At 37.5% G+C, this 21,439-nt stretch overlaps 1 protein-coding gene across 2 annotated transcripts in view; it reads right to left on the minus strand.

Moving 5' to 3' along the window:
- pum3 (pumilio RNA-binding family member 3) overlaps window positions 1-21,121 on the minus strand; it is a 41,339-nt gene extending 20,218 nt beyond the window's left edge. Inside the window, exons 1-8 of one of the 2 annotated variants that reach the window (XM_056736567.1) lie at window positions 20,887-21,119; window positions 20,718-20,793; window positions 20,057-20,233; window positions 19,818-19,956; window positions 19,664-19,739; window positions 17,510-17,603; window positions 3,881-3,947; window positions 147-321 (exon numbers count right to left, since the gene is read on the minus strand). In XM_056736567.1, the coding sequence (XP_056592545.1) occupies window positions 147-321; window positions 3,881-3,947; window positions 17,510-17,603; window positions 19,664-19,739; window positions 19,818-19,956; window positions 20,057-20,233; window positions 20,718-20,787 (798 nt within the window). In that variant the 5' untranslated portion in view covers window positions 20,788-20,793; window positions 20,887-21,119. Of the gene's footprint in view, window positions 1-146; window positions 322-3,880; window positions 3,948-17,509; window positions 17,604-19,663; window positions 19,740-19,817; window positions 19,957-20,056; window positions 20,234-20,717; window positions 20,794-20,886 lie in introns of both variants that reach the window. The other variant, XM_056736568.1, reaches the window with a different exon arrangement.
- Window positions 21,122-21,439: the final 318 nt, after the last annotated feature.

The raw sequence follows: 21,439 nt of genomic DNA on the forward strand, positions 1-21,439 counted from the left end.
AAACTATGCTATTGGCCCGCTGAGGTTTAATGTGAATTAAAAAAAAAAAGGGTGATTTTTTGTTATAAGAAGGATCTGTCCACTAACTACCAACACACATTTATGTTCGAACAACATATAAAGGTGAATTTCAAGACTGCACCTACCTTGCAGATTTGGAAGGTGTTGCCATAGAGCTCCTCAGTAAGCATACGTCTCTGTGAGAGGATGGCTTTTTGATTGTAAGCATACTCCACCACTGACGATGCTTCCGAGTGCCTGAGCATCTGTCTGACTTTTCCCTTAAAAGCCAACATCACATGACCCACCTGCTGTTTATTTCTGTAAGATAAAAGAAAGTAAAGAATCTGAGCACGACCTACAAACTATTCAATATTTACAATGGAATAAGACGCTAAAAGATGATTAAAATGATTGTTTGACAAAAAAACTGAAAACATGCTGATAATATACAATGTCTGACCAAAACGTCAAGGCTAATCATGACATTTATACATAGGTATGTGCAATCCCCTGGGATCAACCCCACAACCTTGCGTTGTTAACGCCATGCTCTTACCGCTGAGCTACAGGAAAGCTGACTGGGTCATATACAGTTGTGTTCAAAATTATTCAACCCCCACTGAAATTGATTGTTTTGGTCGGTTTGACATTGATTATGATCATTCAGTCATCCTGCTTACAATTAAATCAAAGAGGCACGTGTAGGTCAGACAAATATAACATAACATTTATAATGAAATAAACACAAATGTCTTTTCTGAGCTCACATCATTATCAGTTTTATTCAACCCCCAAGTGACATTCAATCTTAGTACTTAGTACAACATCCTTTTACAGTTATAACAGCTTTTAAACGTGAAGCATAGCTTGACACAAGTGTCTTGCGGCGATCTACGGGTATCTTCGCCCATTCATCATGGGCAAAAGCCTCCAGTTCAGTCACATTCTTAGGCTTGCGCACTGCAACTGCTTTCTTTAAGTCCCACCAGAGGTTCTCAATCGGATTTAAGTCTGGTGACTGCGATGGCCACTTCAAAATGTTCCAGCCTTTAATCTGCAACCATGCTCTAGTGGACTTGGAGGTATGCTTGGGATCATTGTCCTGTTGAAAGGTCCAACGTCTTCCAAGCCTCAGGTTTGTGACGGACTGCATCACATTGTCATCCAATATCTCCTGGTACTGAAGAGAATTCATGGTACCTTGCACACACTGAAGCTTCCCAGTACCTGCAGAAGCAAAACAGCCCCAAAGCATAATTGACCCCCCGCCATGCTTCACAGTAGGCAAGGTGTTCTTTTCTTCATAGGCCTTGTTCTACCTCCTCCAAACATAGCGTTGATCCATGGGCCCAAACAGTTCTAATTTTGTTTCATCAGTCCACAGAACACTATCCCAAAACTTCTGTGGTTTGTCCACATGACTTTTGGCATACTGCAGTCGACTCTTCTTATTCTCTGGGGACAGCAAGGGGGTGCGCCTGGGAGTTCTGGCATGGAGGCCTTCATTACGCAGGGTGCGCCGTATTGTCTGAGCAGAAACTTCAGTACCCACATCTGACAAATCTTTTCTCAGTTCCTCAGCAGTCACACAGGGACTTTTCTCCACTCTACGCTTCAGGTAGCACACAGCAGTCGAAGTCAGCATCTTCTTTCTGCCACGACCAGGTAGCGTTTCAACAGTGCAGTTTGCCTTGAATTTGCGAATGATGCTTCCTATGGTGTCTCTTGGTATGTTTAACATCTTTGCAATCTTCTTATAGCCATTGCCCTTCCTGTGAAGAGTAATCACCTGTTCTCTTGTCTTCCTGGACCATTCTCTTGACCTCACCATGTTTGTAACCACACCAGTAAATGTCTAGAAGGAGCTGAATATCACAGTCATTTTAAAGCTGCCTAATTGGTGCTTATCAGGCTTTATTGCTGCTCCCTGATATCCACAGGTGTTTTCAATACCTGATTGAAAACACTTCATTGAACCTCTGTTCTTCAGAGTGGTAGTCTTTAAGGGGTTGAATAATTATGTCAATGAAGAATTCACAAAAGAAACATTTACTACTGTATTACAAAACTAATTGATGTCATTTTAGTTGCATATGGTTCTTTAAGAAGTCCTTGTAGGATTTCATTCTGAATACAATTACAAATGTACACTAAATTCCCTAAAACCATTTACAGCATTGGGGGTTGAATAATTTTGAACACAACTGTATGATAGAATAAGCTTGATTTTCAAATTACAGCTTCCATTCATTATACACTTTACTGTGTCACTCCTGAGGTTTGTTTCTGTTGAAATTCAAGAAACACTGGACTGGAATACATGTAGAAATGCTAATTGAAGGCAAAGCTGGCGTGATCTCTTCATTTTTTCCATGTCTATAAGTTAACAGTACACATGTGTAAGTGCTCTTTATAAAATAACACAGGGTCATAGGGGTGCTGCAAGTCATATTGACGGGTGAAGTTAAATATTCACCAATAAAAAGAAATATAAATGCCCAGTGGTGGAAAGTGACAAGTACTGTAACGAAAGTATTTGTAATTGGAGTATATTTTTTTGAATTTTTCTACTTTTTTTAAGTATAATTAAATTGTGGTACTTTTACTTGAGTTGTTTAAAAATAAAGTATTCAACTTTGTACTTTTTGTAAAAACAAAATCTTACCAAGTAAAAAAAATCTACATTTAATTGTTAGCCAATCATCCCTGGCCGCATCTTTCTCCGCTATTCGGTTTTGGAAGCAACAGTAAGGATAAAAGCATTCTCATGAGTTGCAGCTCTGTCTGCCAAAGAATGTGAAAAATCAGCCTCACAACTCCTCTTCGAACTTGCGCAAACACATTGAGGTAAGTCACTAACACAATGGCAAACTGAAGTTAAGCTATGTCGGTCAGTAACTGACCCAATTAATTTTGTCAACAGTAAATTTGTAAATCAGTAGATCAAAGTCTGCTTTATTTGTTAATTGCTTATGAACACTCTTTGTCAGGGGTTGACATGCGGTGAATCATGACAATAGCAAATCCAACAAGACTTTGCGCGACTGGGCTGTAATTTCTAATTGATTAAAAACTTTGCATGATGACTGCGCTTACTGTAATGTGTAGCTCCACCTATAGCCTGTAGTGAAAAATAATGTAGTTTTAACCACACTTCTTTGTAATGCTGTTTTCGAAATCCCTTTATTCCCTAATTTCTTTGATACATCCTATCACTTATTTTTTTGCCCTCCATAAAACTATTCAAATTATGTTACTTTTGAAATAACTTAATTTTGTGGTTGAGTTGCTTCATATCAAAGACAGAGACACACTAGAATATTTAGATACAGAATTTTATAAAATAATATGTTTTCTTATGTTTCTTTGAGATCATAAAACAGAAGTGTTACTTTTTTGGACCGAAAACCACCATGCGTTACAACCAAGAATACCGTTTAACTATTGACGGATGTTCCATAAAAACCTTGTTGTCTGAAAAAGAATCGTTCAGTAGATTACAGCATTGTTACTTTTTTGTTTCTTACTATATTTTTAATGATCTCTAAGAAACATTCTAATATTTAGATACTGAATGTTTCTATTTTTTCATGACCTGTAAACCATAAAGAATATTTAACAACAAAACAAAATATTTCACTTCACATGTAACGAAGCATATACAAGCATTTCCTTTTTATTAATTAAATTCATAAATAAATTTTACTGCTTCAGGCAATGATAAGAAATTGACAGAACTTTTCAGCATTTTAACTTACCGACTTGCATTTCTTTCTTTAAAGAGTAAAGTCTTACACAAATTACTTTTATGATTTATTTACAGATTTTTTGCCTCTTTTAAACTCAACTAATTAATAATAGCAAAAAAATGACTTACCCATACATCAGAAACTTCTTCACAATGTTTCTGGCATATTTTGATTTACTCAACTCCACGAAGTGATCTATAGAGATAACAAAAGAATTAAAGGTAGGTTAATAAGTATTAAATTAAGCATTGTTTAGAGGTCCGCTCTAGGGTTTGTCGTTTAAAGTTTTATTTTAACTGGAGTTCTGGTCGTTGTTGTTGCGACAAGGTTACGACAAGGTAACCAGGCTGCTGTGCCCCCTCTCTTTCTGCAGAAACATTGAATTAAGAGCCACTTTTAATATTCAGACCTGTAAACTCAGAGTAGGTGAAAAAGGTGACACACATACAACGTACAACCCTGTAGGAGCATGCACCTCCAGTTTTTCTTATGCATTCTTACATAATATTTGCCTTTACTAAAAAAAGTAATCTCCCCTTTTCAGCAGAAAACGCAGTCGGGGCTGTGAGCCTGTGTTTCCAACAACAAAACAAGGGTCAAATAAAGCTAATGAGAAACACTGTCTCGTCTTTAAACACCTAACACATTGTTTTATACAAGACTCCTAACAAAGGCGTCATGTTTTCTATATCCGAAAGCACTCATTGAAAGATATATAATGGTTTGTCATGTGTAAAGGACAAACGATTCACAGTGACATTTTACCTCCTTTAAATTGCCACAGGTCCCTGAGGACTTCCTTAAAATAAACTGTACTTACAATGTCTTTACCTGGTGTCGAAATTAATTCACATATGTTGCTTGCGAAAACAAAAATAGCAGTAACGCCATGGGTGGACACATTCAGATAAAGGGCCGGTAATATTACAATGAAAACCTCTACACATGTCAGAATGGAGCGAAATCTTATCGGCTCATTTTCTCACAGTCTTGCAGAGATTCTCACATAAACAAAGTTACTGGGTTGTCCTTTTTCCCGTTTTCTGAGTTGGTAGATGCACCAACAACCGATAGCACTTAAACATGGAAAAAGCCTGATTATCATGACATGACCCCTTTAAAGACAACTGAAAGCGATATTTCTGAGGCAAAGCTAAATTACATCATGTTTTGCTCACCCTCAAGGTTAATAAGGGCTTTCTAAAGGCGTGCGGGAAAGTGACACAGGCTAATTGTAAGTTCCGGTAATGTGTGCAGCATTTTTCTCCAATTTTTTTTCTCCATGTCTCCTATGGGCTGCTGCCACGTATGTCACAACAAGCCTGTGTCACTTTCCGAAATGCAAACTTTCTCCTGCATACACAAACGATGGATAACGGAAGTTATTATTGTTAATAAAGTTGTAAATATGGATATTTATCTTAAACAAGCTCATTGATTCGCTTCAGAAGGCCTTAATTTAGTGGTGTGTATTTAGTTTTATTAGTATTTAGAAACACAGTTGCAGGGCCGCTTTAAGAAAAAATGCTTTATAAACAATAAAATGTATATTAATAAATTACATTCCGCTTACTATTTACATATGTGTTTAAAATGATTCTAGTCAGGACATTGTAAATCTGCTGATTAAATAAGACAAGAGATATTTAATACGCTATGCAGGCCGCTCTGTGTTGTATGGGAATGTCCTGTGCACGCGATGACGTTCAGAACAGCGTGCGTTCACAAGCAGTGCTGCGTCTGACAGGATTATTCTCCAACAAATGCATCATAGAAAAAAAACGTCTCACAAAAAAAGCCCATTTAAAATTTGTTTATCATATAAATGTATTAACTAACATTAACGAACAATGAATGAGCAATATATTTGTTAGTATTTATTAGTGGTGGGCATAGATTAATTTTTTTAATCTAGATTAATCTAGAAATGGCTCATTTGAATTCTGCTGAAGGCATTCAGAATATGTGTGCTACCCAAATAATGACTAAAAGTAAGTCTTTGAGAACGGGTTTCTCAAGCCAGGTGGCGCATTAGACCAGGGGCTCATCTCCTGTTTCCAAAATGCATCTCAAACTGCTTGAGAAAGCTGTTCTACTATGATAATTGGTGATGAAAATTAAATTATGTTCAATAAAATTAATTTGTGTTTACTTCCGCATTAGCTAAGGGATGCTTTCGTTTAGGTGGTACTTGACTGGAAGAGCTCCTACAGTACATTTACATTTAGTCATTTAGCAGATGCTTTTATCCAAAGCGACTTACAAAGAGTGAGGGAGCAACAAGCGATATGTCATACAGGAGCCATAATACATTAGATCTCAATACAAAGTTACTGGTTTCAACTAAAGCTAGACCACTACCTGTTGAGAGAAAGTGTTTTTTTTAAACCAATTCCGCATTGCACAAGGTGCCAACAACCTTAGTCTTGTCGATGTTTCTATTGGGAAGCTTCTTAAAAATTAATATTCCCTGAAGCAAACCCGGCGGCTTCATAGCTGCATCCATGTTAGCACGTCACGTTTGATGCGGTAATTTCACAGTAACGTTATGTTGTGTTCAGACCAAACGCGAATGGCGTGTCAAGCGCGAGTGATTTATATGTTAATGCAAAGAGGCAATAGACCTACTTGCTGCGCGAATCGCGCGAATGAAGCCCTGGTTATGAGATGATGAGGCGGCTTCTGCTTCCGCGAATGACGCGAATCACGCGAGTTGAAAAATCTCGTTCTCGCCCCGTACAGTGCAGTTAAGCTGGTATACATCCGCGCTAAAATATCAAGGTGAAAGTCATCATAGCTTGCGTAGTATAGACCCAGCTCCCAACCCAACTTTGAGAATAGATTAACGGCGACATTTTTGTTATCGCTCGATAAAAGTCTCACTGCGTTAACGGCGTTCCACCACTAGTATTTATAAATCTTTTTTTAGTTGTTAGTTAAAAAATAAAACTATTTAAGCTCTGGTCCATTAATATTAACAAATACTTCTATACATTTAACAAAGGATATTTGCAAAAGTCAATTTTAAAAAGATTTTAATAAGGCTTTTTGATTTTTTTTAAAGAGATATCTTATGTTAACATTTTTTTACTTTTACAAAGCATTACCCTCACAGACAACCAATTAATGTGACATGATAGATAGATAGATAGATAGATAGATAGATAGATAGATAGATAGATAGATAGATAGATAGATAGATAGATAGATAGATAGATAGATAGATAGATCATAAAGAATGAAAAGGAAATGATTTAAGATTTCTTTTTGGTTTTAGGAATGTTCTGTCGAATATGTAGACAGCATAAACAAGCGTTTGTGAGAGGAAATCAGACCCGTTTATAGAGTCTCCCTGCCAGTCCTACAGAAAGGACAAACTTTGACAAACATTTGGCATCTGAGATTCAAAGAACAGCCGGACAGCGCCAGTCAAGTTTGATAGCAGGTCATTTTATTTAATTATGATTCGATCAATAATATGTTTGATTCTTTATTACAAATGATGCACGTAATTTCAGGCAACACTGTCCTTGCATCATTTGAGCCTACAGTTGTCCTGGAACATGAAGCTGTGGTGGGGGGCGTTCAAGTGCTTGTACTGGCTAATAAAGCATGAAATAGCCCACCACACCAACTATCCAGCCTTGCTGCAACTAGCTAATATTTTGGGCTGCACCTATGTAGCTCAATGTAAGCTTGTTTTGTAAATGTTTACCATATTTCTTATTTGGCATATGTGATCCCTATATTGACAAGTAATTGGAAGTTTCTTGCATAAAATTAGTTTTAGAAGAATTCATACTGCATTTACTTGACATGCATCTTTTCAATTTTTTAGATTGGCAAAAGCACCAACTATAGATCACGTAGAATAATTGATGAAATTCTGAGCAACTGTCATTGAAAAGCCAATATTCAGGGATATTTCTCAGTCACGAGCCATAGGCTTGGACATTGATGAGACGACAGATGTATCTGTGCGCAGACAGCTAGACATTCACGTGAGGTAGATCTACTCTAAGTGTAACATTTCATTGACCAATACAATTTAAATAACAGATCATTGAAAAGTGTAAAATGTATCATTTGGACAAATTAGATACCTGGACAATGCGGGTAAGGTCTTCTGCCAATTCCTGGATCTGATTTGCCTTACTGACGGGAAAGCAGATTCAATAGTGGTAGCACTAAAAAATATTATCCACATGAAGGGCATACCGACACACCTAATCTTTGGCTTTGGAACCGATGGTGCTGCTGTAATAACAGGTGTCATAACCTTCTTTTTGTAAATAACTGTTTTCAATATTTTGTTGTCAAATTAATAAATAAATGTATTTAATAGGAAGACAAAATGGCGTAGCAAAACAGCTTTCAGAGGAATGGCCACGGCTCCTAAGTGTCCACTATACTGCACATAGGCTAGCTCTAGCCTGTAAGGATGCATCTGAAGAGGTGCCTTACATGGCTACATTCAGAGACCATTTGGAACAGTTGCACCTGTACTTCAGAAACCGTGCAAACCGCTCTGCTTCTCTGAAAGAGATTCTCGGTGTGTGTGAGCTGAAAGTGAAGGTAAATAAGTTATGCCAAAAGAAAAATGACATGAATACTTTACTTGCAGTTATATTCATTTTTTAAACCGTTTTTTTTTTTCATTGACTAGCAAGTAAAGGACACTAGTGTCGTAAAAAATATCGATATTTCGTTAAATATCGATACTGAAATATCTGAACGGTACCAATACTAATTTCCCGAAGTATCGATACACCGATCCTAGCCGAGCTGTCACTTTCACTTATCTCCAAAGGCACGTTGACAAACACCACACGTGTCCTGCAGTGCCTGTCGCGTGTCTTGTCTCATTCGCTCTGGTTAAATAGCAAAAGTGAAGTGAATATAAATATGGCATGTGCGGCCTCCCTACGACGGCGTTTAAGTGCTACGTTAAAAATAAAAAATAAATCCAAGATTTTGAGGAAAAGGTCGAAATGTTATGAGAATAGAGTCGAAATGTTACGAGAATAGAGTCGAAATGTTACGAGAATAGAGTCGAAATGTTACGAGAATAAACTCGTCGTAATACGTATTTTGTTTACGTGAAAGTTGTAGTTTAAGAGTTTAAGTTATGTTTAAACCAGCATTTATGAACGATGAGCAATGCATTTGCTACAGTATATTTTAATCTTTGATGACAGTATGTAATAAAAATACAACGGATCATGTTTGCTCTGGTCCAATGAAAAAAAATATTAACAGATAGAACTTTGGATTTTAATTAGTACATACATGTATTAGTAAAAGTTAGTTTAAATTAACTTTTGACTAAGATTATTACATGTTTTGGTAGTATTGTTTTCAAGTATTTTTCATTGTTTATTAATGTTAACAAATATCTATTACCATTAACTTAAGTTCTAAGATTAGTAAGATAGTTCAGTTCATTTTAAAAGTGTGGTCAAAAAAAAAAATTGTTTATTAAAGTTTGGCATTCTCTTGTAGCACCAGAAAGAAGATGAGACTCGACCTCCAACAAAATAAACCACACTCACAACCTATACTACCAGCTGTATTTGAACAGCAAAGAAAGTATGAAGCAAACTCAAATGAAGCCGAGAAGCTGAACAGGGCAGTAGCAGTGTACATGTGCATAGATCAGGTTCCTGTGTATACTGTTGAGAAACCTGGCTTCAAACAACTTCTAATAAAAAAAAATTACCCCCTTAATGTTGTGGCAGTTTTTTTTCTCTGTGGTATCAAAAAAAAATCTATATTATTCAAGGTATCATATCGAAGTTAGAAATTCCAGTATCGTAACAACCCTAAAGGACACACGGTGGCTCTCCCAGCATGAAGCAGTCAAAAACCTCCTGAGGAACTAACTGCTGTACTGGGTGCCTTGGCTGATGATGTAGAGACACGCAAATGTCCTACTGCTAAGGGACTTTATTCATTCCTTGCCACCTATCGCTTTATTGCCGCCCTTCATCTGCAAGCTGATGTGCTCTCTCATCTGGCACCCCTCTCTAAGCTCTTTCAAAAGGGGGATGTCATGTTCCTGGCAATCAAAGAGCAGGTATCTTAAATAACTCAGCTCAACTGCTATGTTTTATCTTGTTTATTTATTTTTGTTTATATAGGGTACCACAATTAATCTTTTCTCATGAATGAGTCAATATGCTTATTTTTTCAAGGTACCTGTCACCCTGGCCTTAAAAAAGGGCATAAAAGATTCTGGTGGTCATAAACCTGGCTCACACCTGAGTAAGTTGAGATTGGTGTCCCTTCCCCAACTATGAGCCTGCTGGCGTCTATTGCTCTGATGGTCCCAGTCAGTAGTGTAAACTGTGAAAGGGACTTCTCAACCATGAACAGGGCAATACAAACTTTTCACAATATGATTTGCTGCTTTTAGCTATATGTAAAGCTATCACATTTAACAGTCAATGCATTTGCAGGTCAAGTCAAACATCCGCAATAGGCTGTGGATCTCAATAAATGGGCCAGACGTTTCTCACTTGCCATATCAAGAGGCTCTGGAAGTGTTGTTCCAGAAGCCCAGAAAGATACACTGCAGTGACAAAAGCTGCACACTTTGTGGATAAATTACATAAAAATAAATGTTTCAATGTTTAGTTTAATGTACAGTTAAACTACTTGTTCAGTTAATATATTCACTACTGCCATTAAAAGAAACAAATGAACACCATGACTCCTTTAAGTGTTTGTGTCTGTGTCAATTTTCCCCAACCAACCAACCCCCCACCAAAGCTGTAAACCTAGGGGAAACATTGCAATTGATCGGTCTGGGGTGTGACATAACTCACTGGCTGACCACCATAGTACGATGGATCATTAGGGAAATTAACGATGTAGTTACGACAGTATCCTGAAACCGTAGTAACTCTGTCGGAGATCAATCGTTTCTACCAAATTGGTTCAGCATTCTGGTTGATGAGGCCATACAGGTGATGGAGTAATGAAGTCTACTAATAAATACCTTCAGATCAAATTAATATCAAATTCATGCTGAAAATAACATGCATTGCATTTAAAAGCGACTTTAGTTATCCTATCGAGTTATCTGTTGTTATATTTCACGAGTTTTTATTTATTCATAAGTTTCCGTCTCACTACACCCAGGGATTCCACAGGTTCACACGCACCTTTTAAAAAGTGCAAACACACACAAAAAAAACAGCTCTTTTGAGAAATTAAATTTGTTTGAATTTTGAATTATGGATATAAAATGCACTGCATGTTGCTTGCTTAGCTTGCTCAAAGGCATGATGCATCCAAGTCTACATGTCATAATAAAAAGGAACTATGCTTTAGGGCTGCAACAACGAATCGATAAAATCGATAAAAATCGATTAGTAAAAAAGTTGTCAACGAATTTCATTATCGATTCGTTGTGTCGCGCGACGCGGAGACGTTTGGTTATTTAAAAAAAAACTTTATTTGAGCGCGGAGCGAAGTGAACACACTCTGTCTCTCTCGCACACTGATGCTAGCAGAGTTCATATACACTCCGCCTCATATACAGGGCGGAGCAAAAATAAAAAAACGAGCGGAGGAAAGATACATGTCCCCGCGACCCAAGTCATCATAGGTGCGGGAGCATTTCACTCTAGATAAACAGAAAAAGTGTGTTAACTGCAAAATATGCAAACGCGACATGGCGGGAGCAACGCGGCAATGATCCAGCACCTGAAACGCAAACATGTTGGAGTCTGTGATGAGGAGGAAGGGAGTTCAACAGCAGGTTAAGTCATTACAGATCCTACTTTTGTTCCGTTTCGAAGTGAAGAACGTAATGTCCCTGGTGCTTACTCGTTATCCAGATTGACATGCATCACAAGTTAGCATTAGCTCGTTAATAACAGTATAATCAGGGGTGGTGTAGTTACTTTGCATTTTGCATATCAAGACTAAAAACACGTTTTTATTCACTCGCCTTTTTTGGACCATTCATTTATCAATCTGTGGTCATGTATAGCTACACTGCAAAACTTCCTTAGTAATTTTGTCTAATTTCCAGTCCAAATATCTATAAATCCTTAAATCAAGATTACTAGACAAGAAAATTAATTGATGCTTAAAACTTCTGTTTGAAATTATATCTCATTAAGATTATTGTTGTACCCCATTGGCAGATAATTTTTCTTGCTTTAAGCAAACAATCACTTAATTTGAGGTGTTTTTTCAGAAAACAAGACATAATTTCTTATGCTATTTAATTTGTCTAGTACATGTTTCTTGACATAAGATTTTTTTTTAAATTTGGACTGACAACGGGACAAAACTACTAAGTTAGAAAAGCAATTTTTGCAGTGTATATTCTGTGCTTTGTCCCATATAGGTTATTATTGACAAATATACATGTGTGTGTTGTACTTTTTAATTTAATTTTAAAGTTCTTTTATAGCTCTTGGTCATCTTAAGCTTTGTTAAAATGTGGTGTATAAATGAAGCTTGCACTTACTACAATGATGGTAGTAATTGAATGAATAAGCTTCAAGTGAATTTGAGAGAGAGAGTGTGTGTGTGTGTCAGTGTGTGCGTCTTCAAAAGTGTGTGCGTCCGCGTGTGTGTGCATCTGCGAGTGTGTGCGTCTGCAGTGTAGTGTAGAGAACAAGTTCTGACATTCAAACAAATCCTGTTAAGTTTTCTGATTTGTATTGTTCTTTAGTTTTTATAAATTATTTATTGTTCTGGCAGCTCAGGTGGCACTTTTATTTAAAAAAGTCTATATATTTGGCAGATGTAAAGCATACATGTGTCTGTTTTTTGTGTTAGTCCATTTTTATTTGATTTTATTATTTTTCTAACAGCTCAGGGATGTTCAAGGAGCAACATGCCTGTGCACTTTCTAAAGATTTTAGTTCTGTTTTTGAATAAAGGGTTGGAAATTAATGCTTTTTTTTTTATCCGATTCATCGATTAATCGAAAAAATTATTTACAGATTAATCGATTATTAAAATAATCGTTAGTTGCAGCCCTACTATGCTTTTAACCATAGCTGTGGACCTCTAGTTCCAACCATGCAACTTTGCGATGCTGATTGCGATTGATCGTTGGAACGATGGTTTCGGGAAACACTTAAATCGGTGAACTATGCTGTAACGACAGTACTTGCGACCATAGTTGGCTAACAATGCTTTTGAGTAATACACCCCAGTGCAAGAATTATTTCATATTAGCAGTAATATACAGCCTCTATAGATACAGCTTCTTTCGATTGATATGACGAACACTCTTGAAGTGGGATTTCTAAATGGAGATTGGCAATTGGTTATCTCATCACATAGCCATTTGGATAACACTTGGCAAACTGAGTGATAAAAACAACATCATTTTCTCTTTATCCGAAGTAGCATTTTGCGTCCCCTTCAGCAGTGCCTTTCAAGTGTATAAAACCGACGATTGGATGGGCTCTTCCCCTGTAGTCTTCCGATTGAATTGACGCCATGATGTTCCCTGTTTTTGTGTTTTGAATTTTCTAAATATGGCACCTGAGGACTTACATTTTATAAATCACCAAATTCCCCACCCTCACTGTCTGAAAAAAAAACTTGTCAGAACTATATAATTCACAAGAATGGCATATTTTGATTCAAAATAGCCAATTTCGCAAAAAAGGGACTAGTTTGCAGGTATGAATATTTCATTTGCATTATTCATAATGAAACCATATCTGAAACATGATACGACACTCACAATGTCCATTTATGAACATTTAGACACACATTTCATTGTATTTCTCTTTTAATATTAATTCTTTAACTGATATTTCAATCTGATTTTGAAGTGAGGAAGCATCAAGAAGTTAATCTAGGTATACTGAAAAATTAAATCTCGGATCAAATGTTGGTTTAAACCCCTGATTTTTATGTAACCCTACTATTTTAAAACAAGGTATACAGTTAGGTGCAAACAGCAGGGCTCCACATCAACGCTGCCCTAGGACAAGTGAAATTTGTTTTGTTTGAATTTGACTTGCCCTACCAGACAAGTAAAAGCGGACTGAGCCAAGAATAAAACTAGATGAAGAGACACAAACATGGTACCCTGTTATTTAAAGGGGATTGTGGTGAGGAAGGTGTGACGAGAGCTGTGAGGCGGGGCTGGTGGCGTGATTGATAGTTGGAATCAGCTGTGCGCACACCGGTCCCGCAAATCTCACAGAGGAAATCGGGAGCACCGCTGGTCTCTCACTCGGCTGGGCTGAGGTCCGAGCGACAGTGTGTCGGGGAACCGGACCTATTTTTTTCCCACTCTCCCCTCTCTAGTCCCTGTCGCTCCTTTCTCAGTTCTCTCGTCGGTGCATACCCCCTGGTCTGTAAGGCTTGATGAGAGCCGTGAGGCGGAGCCGGTGGCGGATTGATAGTTGGAATCAGCTGTGCATACACTGGTCCGGCATATCTCACGGAGGATATCGGGAGCATAAGAGGATGAGCGACGGGACTGCTGACGAGAGAAGACCGGGCCCGGACATGTGATTAGTTTGTGTTTATGTTCTTGTGGCCGGCAGTCAACCGTGAGGTCTTTTACTTCCGTATTATTGTTAGTTTATTTTGATTAAAGTGCATTAAAGGTTCGCCAGTTCCCGCCTCCTTCCTTTTATTGAACGTTGTTACAGGGTCATATGGCTGAAATTCGTGTTTTTCTTTTACATCACATTTACATATTTGGCAGACGCTTTTATCCAAAGCGACTTACATTGCAATGTCCTATACATTTTTATGCATAGGTATGTGCAATCCCCTGGGAACGAACCCACGACCTAGCGTTGTTGACGCAATGCTCTTACCACTGAGCTACAGGAAAGCTTTTTCATTGTCTTTGGTGCGTTATAAGTCGCCCATGCATGTATAAGACACGTAAAATTGCAAAAATGTAAGTGGCGGAACAAAAGATACATCCTATCTAAAAGCAAATGCGAACCTGGACCTGTCTGAAACGCCTTGTGTAACCACAACCCCACGCATGTACGTCACTGTGGTATGATTTGACTAAGACCTCCCAAATGTATACGCAAGTAAGGTGGGCGGTCTTGTAAATCTCATTGTACCATCGCCAGCGCAGCCTGATGTTCAGAATATGGTAAGAGGAGTTACATTTCCATGCAGTATTCGACCAATCACTACGCACTAGTGACCGGGCCAATCATAGCACACCTCGTTTTTCACAGTGATGAACTTTGTAAAATATCAGTGAGTTTCAGAGAGGCGGAGCAAAGAGGAGATACAAACATGCACGGTATGTGGAAAACACAGCGTTTTTTAACCTTAAATCGTCTATACACATTGTATTACGTCTAAAGCAAACAGTAATATTTAGTTTAGCAGAGTCAAATGACCCCTTTAATTACGTCATCTGGCTGTTCTGAGTGAATGAACTACACAGTTTAACCTGCTAAACGTGGGACGCTCATAGATTTGTCTGCACTGTCTGAGGATACGAACACACAAACTTCATCTACAGAGTTGCTCTTGAGAATTTATTTCACTAGCATTGTACTGTCAGAGAAAACCCTAAAACTCGAAAAAGCATCTTCCCGACGACCCGTCAATACAGAAGTCAGTTTAACTTGAACACTCAAGACGAAAAATACAGTACTGTACTTTTGTTTTTGCTATAAAATATTTGTCTGTCCTTGTAGTAAATTGATCAACTGTAGTAAGCACAGAAAGGTTCGAAGACATTATAGTATCTAGGAATTTTACTGTAGTAAATACTTTAGTATACTAAAGTAATTTATATGGACAAATATCCCACTATGGTTTCTACTGAAACTCAGAACGTAGAAAAATTTAGGTAAACAATTACATGCCCCTAATTTATGCATGTGTAACAAATGCAATTTGTCAGTAACCTGCCTACTGATGTGATGCACTTAGGGCTGCACTATTTGAAGATGAAATTTAATTGCGATTTTTCTGACCAAAATTGCGATTTAAAATGAGATTGACTATTTAAAAAAAGAGCTAAGTTTGTTTTGTTGATTTTAACAGCATGCATCAAAGAAAGACCAAGCATAATCACAAACTATAGTAACATTATGCCACTGTTTATTTAAAACCACATAAACACTGTGGCCATTTTTTTAAATGAAGTTGTCATGCAAAAATGTTGTGACAAATTAAGAGAATAACAACAGTATCTCAGTCGGAAAAAAGGCTTGCCCACTTCAGGTGGGGGGAGAGTCCCTGCCTCAAGTGGAGGAGTATCTGGGGGTCTTGTTCACGATTGAGGGAAGGATGGAACGGAAGATTGACAGACGGATCTGTGCAGCTTCTGCAGTAATGCGGTCGCTGTACCGGTCTGTCGTGGTGAAGAAGGAGCTGAGCCACAAGGCGAAGCTCTCGATTTACCGGTCAATCTACGTTCCTACTCTCACCTATGGTCATGAGCTGTGGGTAATGACCGAAAGGACAAGATCCCGGATACAGGCGGCCAAAATGAGCTTTCTCCACAGGGTGGCCGGGCAATCCCTTAGAGATAAGGTGAGAAGCTCGGTCACTCGGGAGGAGCTCAGAGTAGATCCGCTGCTCCTCCACATCGAGAGGGGTCAGCTGAGGTGGCTCGGGCATCTTTTTCGGATGCCCCCTGGACGTCTTCCCGGGAAGGTGTTCCGGGCATGTCCCACCGGGAGGAGCAACACCATATCTTTAGTAAGGAAACCTTATGGCATCAGTTATTTCACCGTACCTTCGTGAAGATTTGTCGTAGGGTGTGCTACTTTCAAACGCGTGAGCAATTGAAGTTTGCTTTGATGTCAGTTGTGGTTGTTGTTGCGACGAAGTGGATTCATCTGTGGACTTTTTGGCCATGCATTCATCATAGAATAGTCTGTGATACCTCTGCAGGTGTTGATAGAGATTGGTTGTGTTGCCTCCAAAGGTCGACACAGACTTTTGGCATGTTTTACAAAGCACTTGCTTTTGAAGAACATCAGAAGGTAGAAATCCAAAATAATTCCAAACATAAGCATTGCTTTTTCTTTTGGGTACCAAGTCGTCTGCTGCTGCAGGACTTTGCGCTTCAGCATACATAACATTACTTTGTTGCGAATTTGAACTGCTACTCCCGCTCGCGCTCATCTTTTCCAAATGACGTTCTTAGCAGGTGCAGTGTTAAAATGCCCCCAATTGGTTAAACGTAAAATTCCAGAAGCAAACTGTCAAATACTACGTAGGTGCATTTTATCCTTTTTAAAGCCTGTAATCGGAATAATCACAGCTTTTGCGATTTGAACAACGCACCCCTTCAAATTGCGATTTCGATTTAAAAACGATTAATTTTGCAGGCCAAGATGCACTTATATTTTACTTTTTTGTTTTATATGACAACAGACATTTTATCAAATGTAACATACAGCCCTGACACTTATAAAAACTACTGCATGCTTTTGTTCTATAGCAATCAAGGAGAGTATAACCAAATTCAGGTGGCCGCAGTGGACACCATGTAAAATGCTTAAAACCAAACTTGACCAATCAGAATGCGAAACAATTATATTGATACTTAAATATTTTTATCTTTGGAAAAGTAATTTGTACTATTTTGCGAATAACAAATTTACTCGTCCGAAGGACAACCACATGACATTGCTTAAAGTTGAGCTCTGAACAAAATGATTAAATGATTTAATCTAGATTTAAGACTAATCCTTGTTGGTGCAACCCACTTTAAGAATTGTAACACAGACACTAAAGACATTCTGTACGATACAACAAAAGAGAACACCAACCTTTGAGTTCATCGAAGACCTCGTCCCTCTGCTTGTCACTGCCAAATTGAATAAAGCACTGCAGCACTCGTGTGGAATCATGAGCAAATGCAATCTAGCAAAAAAACAACAACAAAATTCTAAAGGGAGAACAAATGTGAGAAAATGAACTCTTTGAATATCTTTCTTTTTTTGTAAAAACATACTTTAGACATAAGACTTCCCTTGCCTCAACAGACAGCAAAAACAGCTTATTTAATGTTCATTTTAAATTAGGCTTCTGGCAGGAATGCACAGATATAAACATTATTGACCACAGCCAAAACTATTTGACTTCTATTACAAAATAATCATCCGAAGGTCAAATACTGAACACGTTTTTTCACATTTTAGATTTTTGCAACAAATGTGCTTTCAGAGCAGGGATTTTCAAACTAGGGTCTCTATTTTCTTTGCAGTGGAGGTCAGGACAATACTTTTTTTAATTAACAATATTTAATAGGTTGAGCCCAGTCAAATATGTATATACAAACTTAGCATCTAATGTATTATCAGGCCATTTATTTTATATTCTGACAGCCACAGTATGTTTGAAACATAGGCCTGTAAACTGCGAAAATGCGTTGTCAGCACTGGTGCTAAAGCAAAATCTTAGTGGTCTATTTTAATATTTAAACAAACTACTGACAACAAAATGTAAAACTGATTCATTATGAAATGATCTTAACACGCTGATTATTAATGCTATTAATATTACGAATTAAATTTATGTTAAAAGTAGATAATACATTATATAATCTGTCATACACCTACATAGCAAACAGTAACCCGATGTACAGCTAAAAATATTTTATTAGGCTACTGCTGCATTTTCGTCTATGTAAGCATTACAGTAAAAGTGTCCATTCATTTACGTGTCTGCAGGTGTTCATATGCGATGTGGGAAAAGCAGCGATCACGGAGCGAAAAGGGTTAAACTGAAGCGCTTGCCGCTTAAAGACAATAGATATCTACGGCAAAATACAATCAACATTAATGTCCTGTGAATTGATATGCTGCTTCTCCCTGTCATTCACTGCACAGAGTAGACATTGAGAAAGGCGATTCCTGTGGCAGGAAAGAAAGACCTTGCGCTTGCAGGGGCGTCGAAGGGGAAGGGGTCTCTCACAAAACGTAAGGGGTCCTTGTCATCATAAGGTTTAAAAACCTCTGCTTTGTGGGCCAGTTGTTCAGAAAGTTTAATTTAGATCAGAATGATCAGGTTTTGGAAATCACTTTTTTGCTGTCTAGGATTAGGTAAAGTCTTACTTTTGAGCCAGTTTTTTAAAGCAGAACTGGGTTAAATCACCCTGATCCAAATACACGTTATTGATGACTAAATCTGGATTACCAATACTTAACGGAGGCCCTAAAGGGACATGATGGAACAAAGATGAGATGAGTATCAAAATAATTATTTCACTGCTTTTGTTTCACATCACATGTTTTTTTTTCCATCACCATGTCCCTTTAGGGCCTCCATCATGTCCCAGAAACATTATTTAATGTCCTCACGTTCCAACAACGTCTACGGTTACATTCTCACAGCGAATAACAAAGTTACATCGCTGGAACGATTAAGATATGGTCCAGATAAAGCCATACAACGTAACTGTGCTAACTGGGAAGTCTTTAAAGTAATTAAGAGGACCTATTCTTAATGTAAATATGTATTTTGGTAAAATAGTTAAGTTTGATGGTTTCAGTAACCAGCATTTATATTTAAATCAGGGTTGGCCGATAGACGATGCCATCGTCGACGGCTGACAGATATGACGATGTTGAGCCAGCATAGTGATTCCAACTAATGTTTCACTTTCGTCACATGACTCCATTGCAAACAAATATGAACAAAGCTAAGAGGCGTATAAGCTCACACTGTACAGATCAGACTGGGCTCTATATAACGCTCATCTCAACCTTACCTCATTGCTTAGCATATTTCGATTTGAATTGTTTTATAGATTTATCACAAAGTAATACGGTTTTGAACGGGTCAAGAAAAATTAGGATCTAACCTACAATGTAAAGACATATTAAACGCACATCAGACTTTACCCAGAGAGGGCAGAAGTGGCAATTAAAAAAAATGAGAATAAAAAAACATAAATTACAACGTTTTAGTAACAAAATTACCGTTTGAATTTTGCCTCTAACGAGATTCTGTAGCTCTTTCATCAGCTTGCTCCTTTTTTCCTTATCACAGTCCTTCCTGCAATCTCATAAAACAATACAGGTTTAGCAAAACAATCTAATTGATGAATATAATTAATTAATATAAAACATTTACCGTCTCACTATTTCCCACACTTGTTTAGCTCTGTTTACAATATCATAACTGTCCTTTTTATCATTCTGTTGGCGATTCTGTTTCAACTCTTTTTTTTTCAGTTTAAATTCATCCCATTTGGGCTTCTTCCCCTCTGGGCCTGAAGAAAAAAAAGTCTTAAATAGTCAACACCAGAATATGACCATTCCTTTGTGAATGTTCTAAATAAAAAATCTGAATAATTAACAAAAAATGTATACCTTCATGTTTGCTGTTACCATCAGGTTCTTTTCTCTTTCTTGTAAACTTGCTGCCTGGTTTTTTTTTGTTAAATTTCTGTGGCCCTCCAACCACCCTTGGTTTTCTTAAACTCTGTCCTCTCTCTGAGTTAGAAGGTTTAAATGGCTGTTTCCCAGATGGTTTACCTCCAGGTTTACCTAATGAAAGTAAACACACAAAGATTTTGACTAAGCCAGATGTGAAAAATCTATTTAGTTATTAAATGTTTTGTGTATTTCAATGTTGTGTGAATTCAACTACTTATGATCTTAGCTCTACATGTTCAAAAGAGTCAGATGCATGTTTTTAAACTTAATCAAAAGACTACATAAAAAATAGTTTTGTCTGAAATGTGTACAATTTAACAATATAACTGCTTGCTGGTATTCTTATACCATTTATTCAATACTCTAAACATTATTTACGGTTACATTTATTCAATTGATGTGGATGTGATGCTATCAGTCAAAGCCACGATTCTTCATGCTTTAGTTCTTGCATTTAACTGAACAATGCAACGAAAGCGTCTTGTTCAATTGTAATTATTATTTACTGTTTTTAACAATGTTAATTATTATAATAACAACAAAAGACATGCGTTGGTTGCACTGTAATGGAGAGCTATGCATTAGGTATAATTACCTTTAGGTTTAAAGGTCGTCTTCTTTACATCTCTGGGAGTGAAAGATTTCTTCCTTGGTTTAGGTTCCATTCTGAACTGCAATAACAAGGGCCGGTTAACTCGTGAAAGAATAGTTTCTTATTAGTATTACCGCTGAAAGGCCTAACAATGGCAAGGTCGTAATCTTACTTTGTTTTACCGTTTGCCTTTTAAGTATACCTTCGGCAAAAATCAAGTCGCTAAATTAAGTTCCCGTGGTGGCTAAAGAAGTAAACGTAAAAGCTATAAGAAACAAACTGTCTATTGAATATTCATTGGTTCTAGTAATAAAAGCAAAACATTAAGTTGCTATGAAATAAACACGTGTTAATGCTCGCCCATGTGTAACGTTACTGATATATCGCTGAACGACATCTGACTGAAACCCACCACAAGTGTCGTAACAATGTGTAACTATAGTCAGTTTGCGACAGTGGGGTGACGTATTTCGTGTTCCAGAGCGGAAGTTGCCGCAATGGTTCTGTTTTGACTAGGGCCCTATCTCCCTTCTTTCGGTGGCAATAAGTTATCAATTTCTGACTTTTTTGACGTGACTTGCGTGAGTTTAATTCAAACGGATTCTAACAAAGTTGCAAAGACAAAGATTGTTTATGTGTTTTTTCCCTACTTATATGTGAATTTATTGTTTATAAAAATGAATAATGGCATGTTAATGTTTAACTTATAAAAAGGCACGAGTCCA

This window comes from Triplophysa dalaica, chromosome 22 (assembly GCF_015846415.1).
Source record: "Triplophysa dalaica isolate WHDGS20190420 chromosome 22, ASM1584641v1, whole genome shotgun sequence".
In the NCBI taxonomy this organism is placed as follows: domain Eukaryota; kingdom Metazoa; phylum Chordata; class Actinopteri; order Cypriniformes; family Nemacheilidae; genus Triplophysa; species Triplophysa dalaica.